The sequence below is a fragment of the Suricata suricatta genome, chromosome 15 (assembly GCF_006229205.1).
Source record: "Suricata suricatta isolate VVHF042 chromosome 15, meerkat_22Aug2017_6uvM2_HiC, whole genome shotgun sequence".
NCBI classification, from domain to species: Eukaryota; Metazoa; Chordata; class Mammalia; order Carnivora; family Herpestidae; genus Suricata; species Suricata suricatta.
Window position 1 is genome coordinate 34,913,990 of NC_043714.1, and position 15,506 is coordinate 34,929,495.

The 15,506-nt window shown below is 36.3% G+C and overlaps 1 protein-coding gene across 4 annotated transcripts in view; it reads right to left on the reverse strand.

The window, feature by feature from the left end:
• Nucleotides 1–1,194: 1,194 nt before the first annotated feature.
• NBN (nibrin) overlaps nt 1,195–15,506 on the reverse strand; it is a 42,902-nt gene continuing 28,590 nt past the window's right edge. For 2 of the 4 annotated variants that reach the window (XM_029923513.1, XM_029923516.1), the window contains exons 12-16: nt 14,453–14,524; nt 13,110–13,265; nt 11,538–11,651; nt 2,784–2,833; nt 1,195–1,377 (exon numbers count right to left, since the gene is read on the reverse strand). In XM_029923513.1, coding sequence (XP_029779373.1) covers nt 1,347–1,377; nt 2,784–2,833; nt 11,538–11,651; nt 13,110–13,265; nt 14,453–14,524 — 423 coding nt within the window. In that variant the 3' untranslated portion in view covers nt 1,195–1,346. Of the gene's footprint in view, nt 1,378–2,779; nt 2,834–11,537; nt 11,652–13,109; nt 13,266–14,452; nt 14,525–15,506 lie in introns of those variants that run through there. The other 2 variants (XM_029923515.1, XM_029923514.1) reach the window with 2 other exon arrangements.

Sequence of the window (15,506 nt, forward strand, 5' to 3'; positions counted from 1 at the left end):
TGCACCTACATCAAACTAAAAAGCTTCTACACATCAAAAGCAGCCATAATCCAAATATAAAGGCAACCTATAGAATGGGAGAAAATATATGCAAATCAGGTATGTGATAAGGGGTTAATATCCAAAATATATAAAGCACTCCAATTCAACAGCAAAAAACAATCCAATTTAGAAAACAAGCAGAAGAGCTGAATAGACCTTTTTACAAAGAATATATATAAATGGCCAAGTACATGAAAAGGTGGTCAACATCAATAATCTTCCATGAGGATCTAGCAATCGCACGTAAGTTTTTTTTTTTTTTGAGGTGCGGGGGAGCAACAGAGGGGCAGAGAGGGAGAAAGAATCCTAAGCAGGCTCTCCACCAGCAGCACTGACCCAATACGGAGCTTGAACTCACGAACTATGAGATCATGACCTGAACTGAAACCAAGAGTCAGACACTTAGCCAATGGAGCCACCCAGGTGCCCCAAGACTACTATAATTCTAATGTACAACCCAAATTGTCTTTATCACAAAATTTGAAAAAAAGACATTTTTTCTTACTGTCTCCCTTTAACGTGGAAGACAATCTTATCACTTCTACTTTGCAGAAAGGAAAACTAGGACTCTATGAAGCTCAAAACAGAGGTATACCCAGCTCAATAAGATCACCAAATAAGTCTTCTTGTTCTAGTAAGTTCTACCCACAAGCTTGAAGAAATCTTCCATACTGTCTTTTCTAGTACTAGAATGGTATGTGGGTGACATCTTCATCACGGAAATCCATTTCATTTGGGTCATTTCAGCTCAAGGAAGACTACGGTATGATGCGGAGAAAGATATGCTCTGAAATGTGTATGATTTTCCAATCTATTCAGCAAGGCACAGAATACCGTATATGTTATGCTATCATTTTTGTCAGAAATTATTGAAAAATTGCATGCATAGAAATTTTAATAGGAAGCAAAAATCTCCAGACAGACTCCTAAGAAATTAGAATCATGGATTTTTTTTTGGAGGGGAACCAAATAGCTAGACAGTGGTGAAAAGGGGACTTTAATTTCTTACCCTTTTATAGTTTAAGTATTTTGAATTGTGACTATATTAAGTATTCAATAAGTAAAATTCCACATTTAAAACTGAAAAAATTACCGTAAGAGATAAGATGACAAAGACTGAAAATGGAATAATACTGTCATACACACAAAAAATAAAGTTTTATGCGTTTTATTCAACAAATTTAGGCCATAAAACATTTGTAATTTAAATCTCTTCTATATACTTTATTCATGTATCCCCGAGGACAAGCACATAAGTGCTTGATGGGAAATGTGTTTCTGTGGCTTCTTTACAAAATCCTCAGTTATCTTCTCCTTCTCACATTAGGATTATATCTGCAAAGAAAGAAAAAAAGTTAAAGGATTAGATAAATGAGGGCATTTCTTTCACTTTTAAAGTTAATGGGCTTTCAAAATACAGGTCACATTTTGGCAAACGAGAATGCCAATTTCATCCTTAGGATCAGATATTAAGCACTGATATTTTTAATTTATCCTTTTGATATTGGTTAGATGAATATTTAGTAAAAATAAAATATCAATAACAAAAAGTCTTGTAAAAGTATTAAAATAATTAATGAAAAGTTTAAAAATAAATGTTTCCACCTTTCCTCATATGGCTTCAGACTCCTCCAAACTCCCAACTTAAGCATAACATCTGCATAAGAGAGTATGATGAACCAAAAATAGACTTATTTGTAAAATTTTCTCCTATAGTTATTCAACAAATTTGGATGGCAACCAAATATTCTCCTTTACTTAAGAAAAGTCACTGCTGGGGCGCCTGGGTGGCTCAGTCGGTTAAGCCTCTGACTTCGGCTCAGGTCAGATCTCACGTTTGTGGGTTCGAGCCCCGCGTCAGGCTGTGTGCTGACAGCTAGCTCAGAGCCTGGAGCCTGCTTCTGGTTCTGTGTCTCCTTCTCTCTCTGCCCCTCCCCCTCTCATGCTCTGTCTCTCTCTGTATCAAAAATAAATAAAACATTAAAAAAAAAAAAAGTCACTGCTGCATGTCACCATTTTCATCAATGATACATACTGTCAATAATAAAATTAAAGAATCAAATTGGCTGCAAAACAGACTCAAAGACACAGTACTTCTCAGTTCTGCCTTTAAAGTAAATTTGGGAAAATGTTACTCTTCCCTGGCCAGCATCTACTAAAAGTAGGTAATTTTATTTTATACTATTTGTGAGTATTTGAGAGCTAATATTTATAAGGTTTTGGGCCTGCAGGAATGTTTAAAATGCATTAAGTCAGAATTAAATTATAATCGTCCATTATAAAGCCTCTAAACCTCCTAAAAAACCTGGTTTGAAACCCTAATCCAGCCTCTTGTTTTTATGCTTGTGCCAACTAAAACTAAACAAATGCTCTGGTATTTTATTTGTCTTCAAAACCCACTCATTCATAATTCTACTCAGAGCTGAAAATCTCACAAATGTATCAACCAAATTTACCCAGTGCAGGGGGACCCTTCTTTTGCATGAATGCCCCCATACAAATTTTAAATATATTGTGATACAGGTTCAACTGAATCAACCCCAAACCTCAAAGACATACCCAACAAACCTAATTAAGAAGTGCTCAAAGTAAAAAGAAATACATTAAAAACAAAATATTCTTTAGGTGAAGGCACTAAATGTCTCTTTCTAAAGAAAAAAATGCATATTTAATCTCTATGAATAAAACAGTATTTTATATACATCTCAAAGATTCAGGAGAAAACTGAAATTACACGTTACCTAAAGAGATCCTCAGCAAGAGACTCTTCTTTTGCATGCTGATTTTGCACCTGTCAAAATTGACACAATTTCAAACATTTGTTCAATGACGAATGTATGGTTCATCAACTGCTATGTACTGGGTAGTCACGGTCATCCCTGAGATTTCAACATCCAGAAGGTCACCAAATTTAGGAGTTCTTGCCTCTACTGATATTGCCCCCATTCACCAGATCCTCTCCATTTTCACTTCCTGCCAAAATTACTGCAAAAATCCTCTCATTAAACAACCTTCTATAGTTAATCCCTTCCCAAAGGCAACCAACGTAAGTAAATACTGCTAGCTTGTTGAGTTTTTAAGTATTTTTTTCCAGCAGAACCCTTTGAACAAAGTAAGTGTTTTGAGGTCACAGGACTGACGAAGGGGCTGAGATGACAAAATCTACCCTCCTCTTCACCAGAGCAGCCTCCGTGTGAGACGGTTTTCTTCCCTAAGGTCCCAAGTCAGGCTCGGAGGCTGATGTTTAATTATTTCACTGACAAAAGGAATTTCAACACAAACTTGCCAAACTCCTAATGTACCGTTAAGAGGTAGGAACAGAAAAACTCCGTGCTGGGTGCATCTTTCTAAAGTGTAGCTAGGATCCTATCACGGGCCATTCAAAACCCTTCAGTGACTTCTTCCACCTACCAAAGAAAACACAAACTCTTGAGTTTGACCCTAAAATGGGAAAAGCCCTTCGTAACCTGGCTCCATTCTACATTTCTCAGTCACTTCCACCTCCCTCGCCATGAACCCTGTGAGGTCAGTTAAAACTGAATCACGAACCAACCACCCAACCAGACTCACCTCTGAACAAATATCTCGTCCCTCCCTGCTTCTGTTCACATTTTTCTCTCTGTCCAGAAAATTACCTCCTCTCTCCTCTTCCCACATCTGACAATCTTTCAGTGTGCATTCATTCAACAGTAACTTAGGGCCTACTATGTGCCCAAAAATATGTTCACTTCTTTACCAATGATTATCCAATCCTCTTCATTTAAAAATAATGTCTGCTGTGAAGAACTCCCATAAAACTTTAGCTCTACTACTCATAGATCTCTCTCATCAATTTCCACCCTGTTATAATTCTCTAGATATCTTCCCTAAAAGACCATAAGTTCCCTGAACGCATATACTATTTATTTTTACTCTTAGTAATTTACATTTGTGTATTTCCAGACACTCTCTTAATAGTCTTTATAAAAACTCATCTAATCTTCATATAACTTTGTTACTACTATTAGACTATTATCCCAGTTTTAGCCACGAAGGCAACAACGAGTTAGGTTAAGTAATGTGAGGCTGTCATACGAAGAACAGGACTTGACCAGGTCTTCCTAAGTGAGAAGAGCACCACCAGGTCTTCACGAGGCTACTACAAGTGCTTCTCAATCTCTGGAAAGGGCCTAGAAGAATGGTTTGCAGGGATTCTTCCAGAATGATTTTCTATTCATACAGGGAAATATCAAAATGAAATTACATCTTTCCATACTTTCTAATAGGTACAGCAGCACATAAATGGGAAGACAATGATTTTTATTTTTTGGTTTTTAAAAAATTTTTTTAAATGTTTTTATTTATTTTTAATAGAGAGAGAGAGACAGAGTATGAGAGGGGGAGGGTCAGAGAGAGAGGGAGACACAGAATCTGAAGCAGTCTCCAGGCTCTGAGCTAGCTGTCAGCACAGAGCCTGATGCGGGGCTCGAACCCACGAATGTGAGATCTGACCTGAGCCAAAGCCGGAGGCTTAACCGACCGAGCCACCCAGGCACCCGACAATGATTTTTATAAAGCAGCTGTCAAAAAAGCACTGGCATCATTATTGTAATTATCCTTAAAGGCTTCCTGGCAGGGAATGCTAATTTTAAAGTTATAATAAAGAACAACCGTAAGGAAAAATCAGCTTTATTTTATGTATCTTAGTAAAAAAAAAGTAAAATAGTATTAAGATACAGAAATCTGCATATTACTGGCATTTTTTAAAGGTTTGGGGGAATTATATCTCCAGTCTTTCAAAAGTCAAATCAGGCTGGATAGTGTCTCAAAGAATTATTATGTTTATGCACTAAGTGAAAACATCCTAAATTGAAGGAAATTTCAGGAACAGATTCAGTGATTATGAAAACAAAGACTGGTCTACAGCAGAAGTGCCAAAAGAAGAACCGAAAAAGAATGAAAGGCAAAAGATACTCCAGAGCCTGAGCTGGGACAGGCCTGGGGCAGTGTGAGGTCACAGCACAGCATGCCTACTTCTCTACAGACACTGTTGTTCACAACAAAGTCAACTCCATTATCTTCAAGAGTGAATCCAACCGAGTGGGCCTAAAACTGCTTTAGCAAAGAGAGATTTGGCGGAATAAATCTAGAACATAGACTCTACTAATGCTAATCAAATAAACAAAAGGCCCAAAAAAGTCAGCAGCTACACTGTCATTCTCTCAACCCTCCCCATCCAAGAACAGAATCTTACAGCTGTAATAATTAAGGAGCCACAGGCTTGAAAAAAGCAGCCTGCAAAGAATCAAAAGATTGATGCAAACGTTTCTAACACTGCCCCAGCGCATGAAACAGTGTTACGGAACTGAACCCAAACCTGGGAATGCTTACATATACTCCAATTTTGGGAAGCAGCAGCCTGAGCAGGCAAAAGAGAACACTGCCAGTGGGCTGCTGGGAAGGCCAAATGGCCCGGGGAAGTGAGTGGGACTGACACTGACCAGGCACAGGCTCCACACATCCCTGACAAATTAGGTAAACGACCTAAAATGGCAGGTGACTGTCTTCTGGGAGAAGATACACTCCCTGGAACACATTTAATTCCAAGCCCAGGAAGGAGCTGCACAGGTCCAGCCGAGCCCTTCCTTTCCTGGATTCAAGGTCTCCAGGCACCGGAAACGAGATGGGGCATGCACTGCACCTCTGAGCGCTGCCACACTGAGGGCTCGGAGGCAGAGGGTCTTTCTGTTCTCCACCAGAAAGCTAACAGCCTGGGAAGGAGTAATTTCAACTTCATTCTCTTTTTGCCTCACAAAGATTTTTGCCTCTTTAGATTGTAATCGCCTGCAAAAAATAGCACCGGGTGCGTCACAAAGCAAACAGTATCTGGACAGGGTATTTTACTCCAAACACCTGCAAGATCAAAGAAAACCTCAAACTACTCCATATACTAAAGGGGAGATACAGGACAGCAACTGGAACAGAACATGCAAAATAAACGAAGAACCTACTCTGCAAGAAATAACAATCCAAGGATAAAAAAAAAAGTAAGAACATGAGATCAATAAAATGAGAACCAAAAAGATGGCAAAACACAATGACAATGAGAAGGGAACAAATGTGAACAAACTGAGACCTATTAATAACACCGTTTCAGAATCAAAGAAATTAGAAATTGCTAACATTCACTCTTTCCACTGTTATAAATGCTTTGTAAGTAGCATCTTAATCCTCACAAAAATTCTGTGAAACAGCGGTACTTTTATTCCCATTCTGCACAGGAAGAAACACAAGCATACAGTAATAAAGTAATCTGCCCAAGATTACACAGCTGATGAAGAATAACACAGACACAACTGAATTTTGAATTTCTGACACAGTGAGAGAACTTAAGAAAACCAAGGGAGTGCAGAAGAAATGGATATAGAGAGTAAATGTGATCTAATAAAAGGATAGTTATGTCTTAAATGTAGAGAACCCAGCAAATAGAAAAATGCTTTCAAACATATAATAGAAGAGTTCCTTGAAATAAAACGAAATGCATCTGCAGATCAAAATAACATACTGTATTTCAGGGAAAACAAATGGAGCACTGGTCAACACCGAGACACATTCTGCTTCTGACTTGCAAGCCTTAGAAGGGATGCTGCAGGAACGTGAGTCCCTTTAAAAAGGGGGGAAGAAAGGACTGCCAGAAGATGCGGGGGTGGGAGGGGCCGGGGAGAATGGAGGAAGTACAATTTCCTCACTGTTGACAGCAGGGAGCCAGAAAATAGATCTAAAATCAAACAGGCAGTCTGAAATGGAAACAAATACTGATTCTAATCTGACAGTGGTTTTTCTGTTTTTTTCGTATTTATCACCCCTTGGTCTTAAAGGGATCTAAGACCAAATGAGAAGAAACATTTGCACAAATTCAGCAATGCTTTCAGCTTTACTTCCTTCCCTCGCTCTCTCTCATCCCACTCTGTCCTGACTATTACTCCTCCTCACAAAAGACATGCCTGAAATAGTTTACTGAATGTTTAAATGGGTTATTTCTGGACTTCAGGATTTTAACCTCATCATTCTTTGGGGCACTACCATAATTCTTTGACATGCACATTTTATTAAACAGTAAGGCCATTTATTCTTTCAAAAAAGAAAGGAGGAAAGGATGTGATTTCTATTATTCCATTTCTTGACACTAAATATCCTGAGTGACCTTAACAACCCTACTTTTTTTTTGGTGATCTTTGTAACAATTTTTTTTTATTAAAAAGCATTTTTAAAAGCAAACTGCTGAAGACTATATTAAACCCACAATGAAGCAAAATAAAAACCCTGAGAAATGAAGTAACAGCGCCAGCTTTTGCCCTACTCTGTGGGTATCCACAAACCATAAAAAAACCGGGCTCAGCCTTTGATGTCTTTATGGGTGATGAGTGATATGAAAGAAAATCAAAGATGAAGAATCTAAGAAAAGACTCCAGCATTAAAGGGAGAAAGAGGAATAAACTCTACAATACAAAAGGAAGTGAGAAAGAAACTTGTCCACCTTGACCTTAGCACAGGGTGAAGGAAAGAAAAAAAGTCTCAAGTTTATAATGACAAGCTGGCCTTCACTCAGGTTTTTGAGTATCTTAGGTGATCCTAGGCATTAACTACCTAGGTAATCCAAGAAAATCACAAGCTGAGACTAAAGTGGTCTCCTGTTAGTAGAACAAGACTGGCAGATACAAACATATCTTTTCTGGAGGAATAAACTTAAACTTAGAGGACTCAAGGAATTCCCACAGATCAAATTACAAGGAAAATGGGCAGTTCACATAAAAAGATCACAAAATATATACTTGGAAACAGGCTCCATAAGAGATGACTAGCAGAAACATATCAACAAGCACTTAAGGCAAAGAATACAAAAGAGCTTAAAAAATATCACAGAGAACAATATTTAGAAATGAATGAAACAGGCATCCAAAATTGAAAAAATACAATAGGCTAAATGAAAACTCAATGAATGGGTGGGAATACCAACTAGACAGAGTAGAAGGGAAAAGTACCAAACTGGAAGACATCATGAAGAGGTTACCAAGATATAAATTTCAGAGGGGGGGAAAAAAGAAATAACATATATAGATAGAAATAATAAGGAAAAAAGTAATTATCAAGTTGTGGGAGTTCAAGAACAAGAAATTACCCTCACCCTTCAATTACTAAGCGCCCTACTTCAAAGAGCCTGCTGAGACAACTTTATCTGGAGTTCACCTTTGGTTTCCAGGAGCACTGGACAATCAGGCCACACAAAGACTAAGAAGAAAACATTCTAACCTTGGAGGAGGCCTTTGATTATCTCTCAATTGAATAGCCATGTTTCTGAAATCTTAACTTCCATGCACTAACTTCCTCTATGGCAAAAAGTTACCTACTGAATTTTATCAAATTCCCCAGTTAAAACAAAAGTAAGGGGATGAAAGAATTATGAATCAGATAGATGGTCTTTTTACATAATATCCACTTTTCTAGGTGTAAGGGAGAAAGAAAAAAAAAAGAGAGAAGCATAGGGGTGCCTGGGTGGCTCAGTCGGTTGAGCGTCTGACTCTTGATTTAGATTCAGGTCATGATCTCGTGGTTCATGAGACTGAGCCCCATGGGACTCTGCTCTGAGAGCACAGAGCCTGCTTGGGATTCTTTCTCTCCCTCTCTCTCTGCCCCCTCCCGCCCCCATGCACATGTGCTCTGTCTCAAACATTTAAAAGAAAAGAGAAGCTTATTTTTATAATCTTCTCTGTAAGTTCTCATTATAGCAGTATATAAATATATACAATCTTAAGCATAAACAATGAGTTCTTGAAAATCACATTCTAACATGGAGAGCTGTATCAAAGCAGTTCTTATTTTCCCCAAAGAGCAATGTTATAACCGAGGTTTGGTTTCCTGAGACTTAGGCAACATATTAGTTGTAGATATGATCAAAGACATGCCATAAAGCAAGTATGCAAAATTATAAAACTCTAAAGCAATTTCAAGGATCAAAATTATGCTGCTGGTCCTAGTCTAGGATTTAGAACAACATGAAGTGACTATATTAAGTACCCTACTGTAAAGTACATAGGAAGGCACACTGACATAACATGTATTTGATTAGAAATCTGTATGTTTGAATACATAAATATAAATGAAATAATAAAATGATTGGGATTTGCTTTAAAATACTCCAAAAAGAAAAATATTCCAAAAATTAAAGACATTGAGAAAGACAACAGATGAAGCAAGACGTGCAGATGCTGATTATTTGCTGAACCTGTGTGGTAAGGGTTTGTTTCACTCCTTATTTTGTGTATGTCTGAAAACTTTTCATAATTAAAAGTTTAAAAATATGAACTAAATGTAAATAATTACTACTTAATAATCAACCAATGTTATTTAAAAATTTCTCTTATATTCTTCTTTTTTTTTTTTTTCCAAAAGCAAAGGGCTTTATTATGGGCATATATAAGCATGGGCTCACAGACTCCACCAACACACTGGATCCAAGTGGAGTGAGCCCCAAACAAACCAGGACAGGGCCTTTTATGAGTTTGAGAAGGGGGAGCTACAGGAAATTGTGACATAGGTACAGTGATCCAATCATTAGTATACAATATTATTGACAGCAGATTTATCCAATTAGAGTATTAACCAATTACTGAGTGGACCCAGGACCCAGGACCCTCACATAGGGTGTGACTAGCCTTAAGCAATAAGTGATTACCTATAGCTTCCATTTCTAGGCATGCCCTTGTGAAGGTTAAGGGTATTACAAGGGTGGTCCCTCCTGCCTTGGGCAATGTGTGCCCTTCTATTGTCTCAGACCTGTGTCCTCACATTCCCCCCTCGGTCTTGTAACTGATCCAATCCTGGGTCAGCTATGTTACCATTGTTCTTAAGACCATTAACAGAATAGCATTTACCTGCTCTTTGACAAATGCTATGATTTATTAGTGATACAAGAGCCAAATGTTAAAAGTATACCAATTTTGGTTTTGGCTCCTCGTTCTTGTCCTCTCTCATGGTGGCCACGAACCACAGCCAGACCATCCTGTACAATTCCTGAGCTATTGGCATAGAAGTAACACTGTTCCCCTCTCTTATATTCTTAAAACTTAGACTTTGGGGGAAAATGAGATGGATCAGTAACAACTGCTCATGAGAGGCATTAAGGCAAGGTTCGCATAGCAAGCAGTTGTCAACAGTATAACTGACTTGAGATTCCCCCACTCCACCTTCAAGATGGTATGCTAACGTATTATTGAAAGTGTGAAAATGTAACTAGAGAGAATGAAATTAGACTCTAACCTTACACCCCCTATGAAAATTAACTCAAAATCGATCAAAGATCTAAATATAAGAGCTAAAACTATAAAACTCTTAGAAGAAAAAAGGGAAAAACTTCCTGACATTGGATTTGGGAATGAGTTCTAAAATATAATACCAAAAGCACAGGCAAGCAACAATAAAACTGGTAAGTTGAACTACATCAAAACTTAAAATTTCTGTGCATCAAAAAACACAATCAGGGGCGTCTGGGTGGCTCAGTCGGTTAAGCGTCCAGCTTCCGGCTTCGGCTTGGGTCATGATCTCTTTGTTCGTGGGTTTGAGCCCCATGTTGGGCTCTGTGCTGCCAGCTAGCTCAGAGCCTGGAGACTGCTTCGGATTCTGTGTCTCCCTCTCTCTCTGACCCTCCCCTGCTCATGCTGTCTCCGTCTCTCAAAAATAAATTAATTAATTAATCTGATAATGGGAAGACATTTTTGAATAGATACTTCTCAAAAAAAAAGATATATAAATGGTCAACAAGCATACGAGAAGATGCTCAACATCATTAATTATTAGGAAAGTGCAAATCAAAAGCATGGAGATTCACAGTTAAACGTGCATTACCAAAAAGATAAATAAATGCTAGAGGATGTGGAGAAATTGGAACCTTTGCATACTATTAGTGGGAATGTAAAATGGTATACTTGCCTTGGAAAAATTATGGCAATTCCTTAAAAAATTAAATATACAATAAAAAAGATATAAGAGAAAAACAGGAAAAAGGTAATACTCAATAAAATAATGACTGAGAATGAATTCTTAGAACTACTGAAAGATAATTTCCAGATTTGGAAAGCCCAGTCCATTCACATATTATATAATTGATATTACTTGTAATATCCCCCAAATGACTATATAATCATCTTGTAACAGTTATCCTTTACTGTTCTTTTACATTTTGTTGGTTAAATCTCTTTTCTTCCCTTTATATTAGTATATAAACCTAATTCATTTGTTTGGGTCCCATTTTTTATTAACTACTAAATCGAAAAGTCTCCTAAAGAAGCGTTATGGAAAGATAGAAATTAACCTTAATGCTGTATAACTCGGGAATTTTCTGATTGAATGACCTTAGGTCAATTACCTTAAGTTTGGTTTTATGAAGGATTTGCTTTAAAGAAACCACAAGGAACCAAATTGTAAATCAAGCAAGTTACTAGGCCTCACTTCCTACTAACCTCCATTTCCTGCTTGTACCACTCTTCTAATTCCGTATTCTTTCGAGCATGATGAGCTATCAGATCTGATCCTCCAATGATGTGTGGAAGTTTTCCTGCTCCAGGAAATGTGACCTGTTAAAAAGAGTAGTAAGATTAGGGGCAACTGGGTGGCTCAGTTAAAACTGTCCAACTCTTGATTTTGGCTCAGATCATGATCTATCTCACAGTTATGAGAATGAGCCCTCAGCTTCTCTATCTCTCCCTTGTTCACTCCCCTTCAAAATAATTTTAATAAAATGAAATTTTGCAAACTACTTTCCAAAAGTTTATACTACTTTATAGTTCTTTGCCATCCCTGGGCCAAAAAGGATTGCTTTATCTTTGGTCATTTCATTAATTAAAAAAATATATTAGGGGTGCCTGGGTGGCTCAGTTGGTTAGGTGTTCAGCTCTTTGATTTCAGTTCAGGTCACGATCTTGCAGTTTGTGGGTCTGAGCCCCACTTTGGGCTCTCAGTTAATGGCACAGAGCCTGCTTGGGATTCTCTTTCTCTCTCTCCACCCCTTCCATGTTTGCATGCTCTCTCAAAATAAACAAACATTTAAAAAATGGTATGTCATTTGAATTCTGATTCAACAATGAGACCTGGTAACATGACACTGAACATGAAATAACCATGAAGTTAAAAAATAACCCTAGGGTGTGCATGAGCCACACCTGTGGGATGGGAAAGAATAAGTGGGTGCCTTCTAATGGAAGGTATTTCCATCTTCTACTCTAAGTAGAAGAGATGGGAGTTCAGAACCTTTTACATTGTCCTAGTAGGCAAAAAATTAATTTAACTAACAAATGTTAACAGAAGCTCATATTAGAGAGAAAAAGCTACCATCCTTCAGAGTCACAGCAGGAATCAAACAGATCATATTCTAGCGACAGACAGTCTTCCACAGAAATCACTTTTGAAAAAATTAACTGTATTCTGATTAACTGCTTAAGCAAAAGGCAGAAGTAGTAGGTATGGAACAAGAAGCAAATATCCCAGGACAACAAAATACAGACTGGATCGGAAATATCGTTTTAGTCATACTGACAAATTAAATATCAGTTCCTAAGAAAGAAGAAACTCCAATCTGATAATGCTCAGATACAATATTTCTATTTTTTATATATACACAAATAACTGTAAAATGCTTCCTTTTCATTATTTAATGTGCTCAGTTATTTTAAACAGAGCTGTTATCTCACAAAGTCTTGAGTTAAGGAACCCCTTCAGGAGCCCAGATCATTATTAGAAGAGTCCTTTCAATACAGCCCAAAGCCTGCCACTTAAGGTGGGGAAGACCAGGTAACAGCACCCTTTATCAGTCTTAATGAAATTTGTTTCCATGTATTTGTTATATATTCAACATATATCTATTAACATATTCATTAACTGTCAGTTTATGTTCTTACTAATTTTAACTGTTTTAAGCAGAAGAAATAGTACCAGTTTTCAGTATGAACTGCTTTTACTATTCAGCATCAACGGTATTTCTAAAAACATTTCAAACACTGCCCTCTGGTGACATTTTAGTTAAAGGAATACCATACCTTTTTGAATTTCTTGAAATTCTTTAGTTGACCATAATCACTATTGACACTGGATGTTTTTCTGGAAGTAAAGTTACTAACCACCAGTGATTTAAATTCAATCAGTAACACCTTCCTTGGAAGCATATCACCATCATCCTGAAGTTCATCTTTGATCTTAAATAGGGTTATGATGGATATGTAAGCAATAAGATAAGGAAAAGAAATTACTTATTTAGGAATCCACAGAAAAAGTCCAAATACTTGAAAAAACAAAAACAGTAAAAAAGGTTTATTTCTGGCATCCAACCTCTATATTTAGAAATCAAATCAGACTTACTTCAAAACCAAAATATTACATATGCAAATACTCTATACTTTTAGATCTATGGCAGAAGACTAAAACTATTTAGCTTTTTTAATTAAGTAGCTTATTCCAATAAATACCATCTCAACGAATACTCTATCTTGTATATATTTTCTCAGCAAGAAATCTCAGTTTTGTCTACTTATCATTAAAACCATAAACTAACAGTAGTATAATAATCTGTTCTACAAGTTCTCATCTACTGTACTTAAGCTTTCTTGGATTTTCAATATTTTCTATTTTATTATTTTTGACATCTCCAAAAATCATTATTTCTGGACACATTCATTACTCATTAACTGAAAGCCACTTTTTAATAGCAGATTGATAGTACTAAGTCAGCCTGAAGATTCCTTCCTGTTATGGAATGAGATTCTTTAGGTCATTTACTATTAACCAACTAGTTAGTTACAGTATCAACATTGTTAGAGGAGCTCAAGGCCGACCATCTCAGTTTTTTAAACTCTTTTATTCCCTATTCAAATACAAGTTGCTAACAGGACTAAAATAAAGAGTCAGGGAGAGAAAGAAAAAAAGTCAAAAGTCAAAAGACAAGGTTCACCTATGAGTGACAATGTAATTAGGGACTCTAATAAATTAACAATGCCTTAATACTTTTGTAATGTGATTTAGCATTTAGAAATATTTCACATCCATTATTCTATCTGATATAAATGATCACACTGTTGGAAAAGTGTTGACCTAATTTTATAAACTAAAAACTTGAGGTCCATAAACGTGAAAGTGACTTGTTCAAAACCATACATTTATGCAGCAGAAAACATGGAATTATACTCAAGCTTTTCTCTGTCCTCTTTTTTGCTATATTATGATTATAATATATCAAATTATTTCCAGAGTAAGCATAATTATGAAATAGATCAAAATTACAAAAAGGGAAATCATTAATCCTAAGAATGTAAATTGATAGTACTCAATCAGATGTTGGTCATAAGTCAAATCTTTATAAAAATTAAATAAAGAAAAATTTCCTCACAGATTGTTCTTCTTTAGTTGACCACAGTGAATCTTTCTTGAGCTCACATTTCTTCCCAATTTCATTTGCTTGCTAAAGAAATAAAAAAAAACTGTTCACAGAAATTATAAAATGACATCTTTAAAAATATTCATGTTCTTAATCCAGTTATTTGATTTTCAAATATCTTTCCTAGAAAAGCTGAGATGAGAATAGAAATCTATGTAAAAAAAGACACTGCGGTATGAATTACAAGAACAAAGAATTGGAAAAAAATCTAAGTTCATTTATTTTACAATATGAGAAATGATCATAGTATAAGTGAATAAAAAAGGCTATGAAATTGCATTAACAGTTGATTCTAAGTTTACTGAATAAGAATTAAAAAATAAAATACCAAACTATTATCTATGGTTGTCTACTTATGTTTTGATTTTCTGTATTTCTACAGTTATATACTACTTTTATACTCTACAATAGAAACATTTTTAAAAGATTCTACATAAACTTATATTTAGTATTTAATTTTGAATTTCTCTTAATCCATGAAAAAGAAAATAGTGTAACTTTACTTACTCAAGACATATGTCTGCAATAAAATGGAAAGTGCCTTGTACACAATCATACTATCCTTCACATTCACATATCCAGACCAGGTTACAGACAAAACCAGATTACATAGATGGCTTTCTGACACTCAGCAAAAATGATAATCCCTTGGGTACACTAGAGGAGCATATGATTTTACATCAAATTAACAATGATTCAGTATTAAGAATTCAGGAAGACTGTAATAAGAAAGTTGGAAAGGGCAGAAAAACAAATGTACATACTTTGTGTCTGCTTAGAAACTAAAGAGAATTAATGCTTTAATTTTTCAATAGTAAGATTAAAAATTTATACTCTACGCCTACCATGTGCCCTTTCAGTACTTTCCTATACACCCCCCACTGCAAGTTCATCACAACCAGAACATTTTACTTCCCGGACACTTTCTCCCCGTACTGCCCCTCCCCCTCACACTTGCTCATCCTCCTGAGCAGTTTTTATTTCCTATCTCAGAGATTCATAGTAC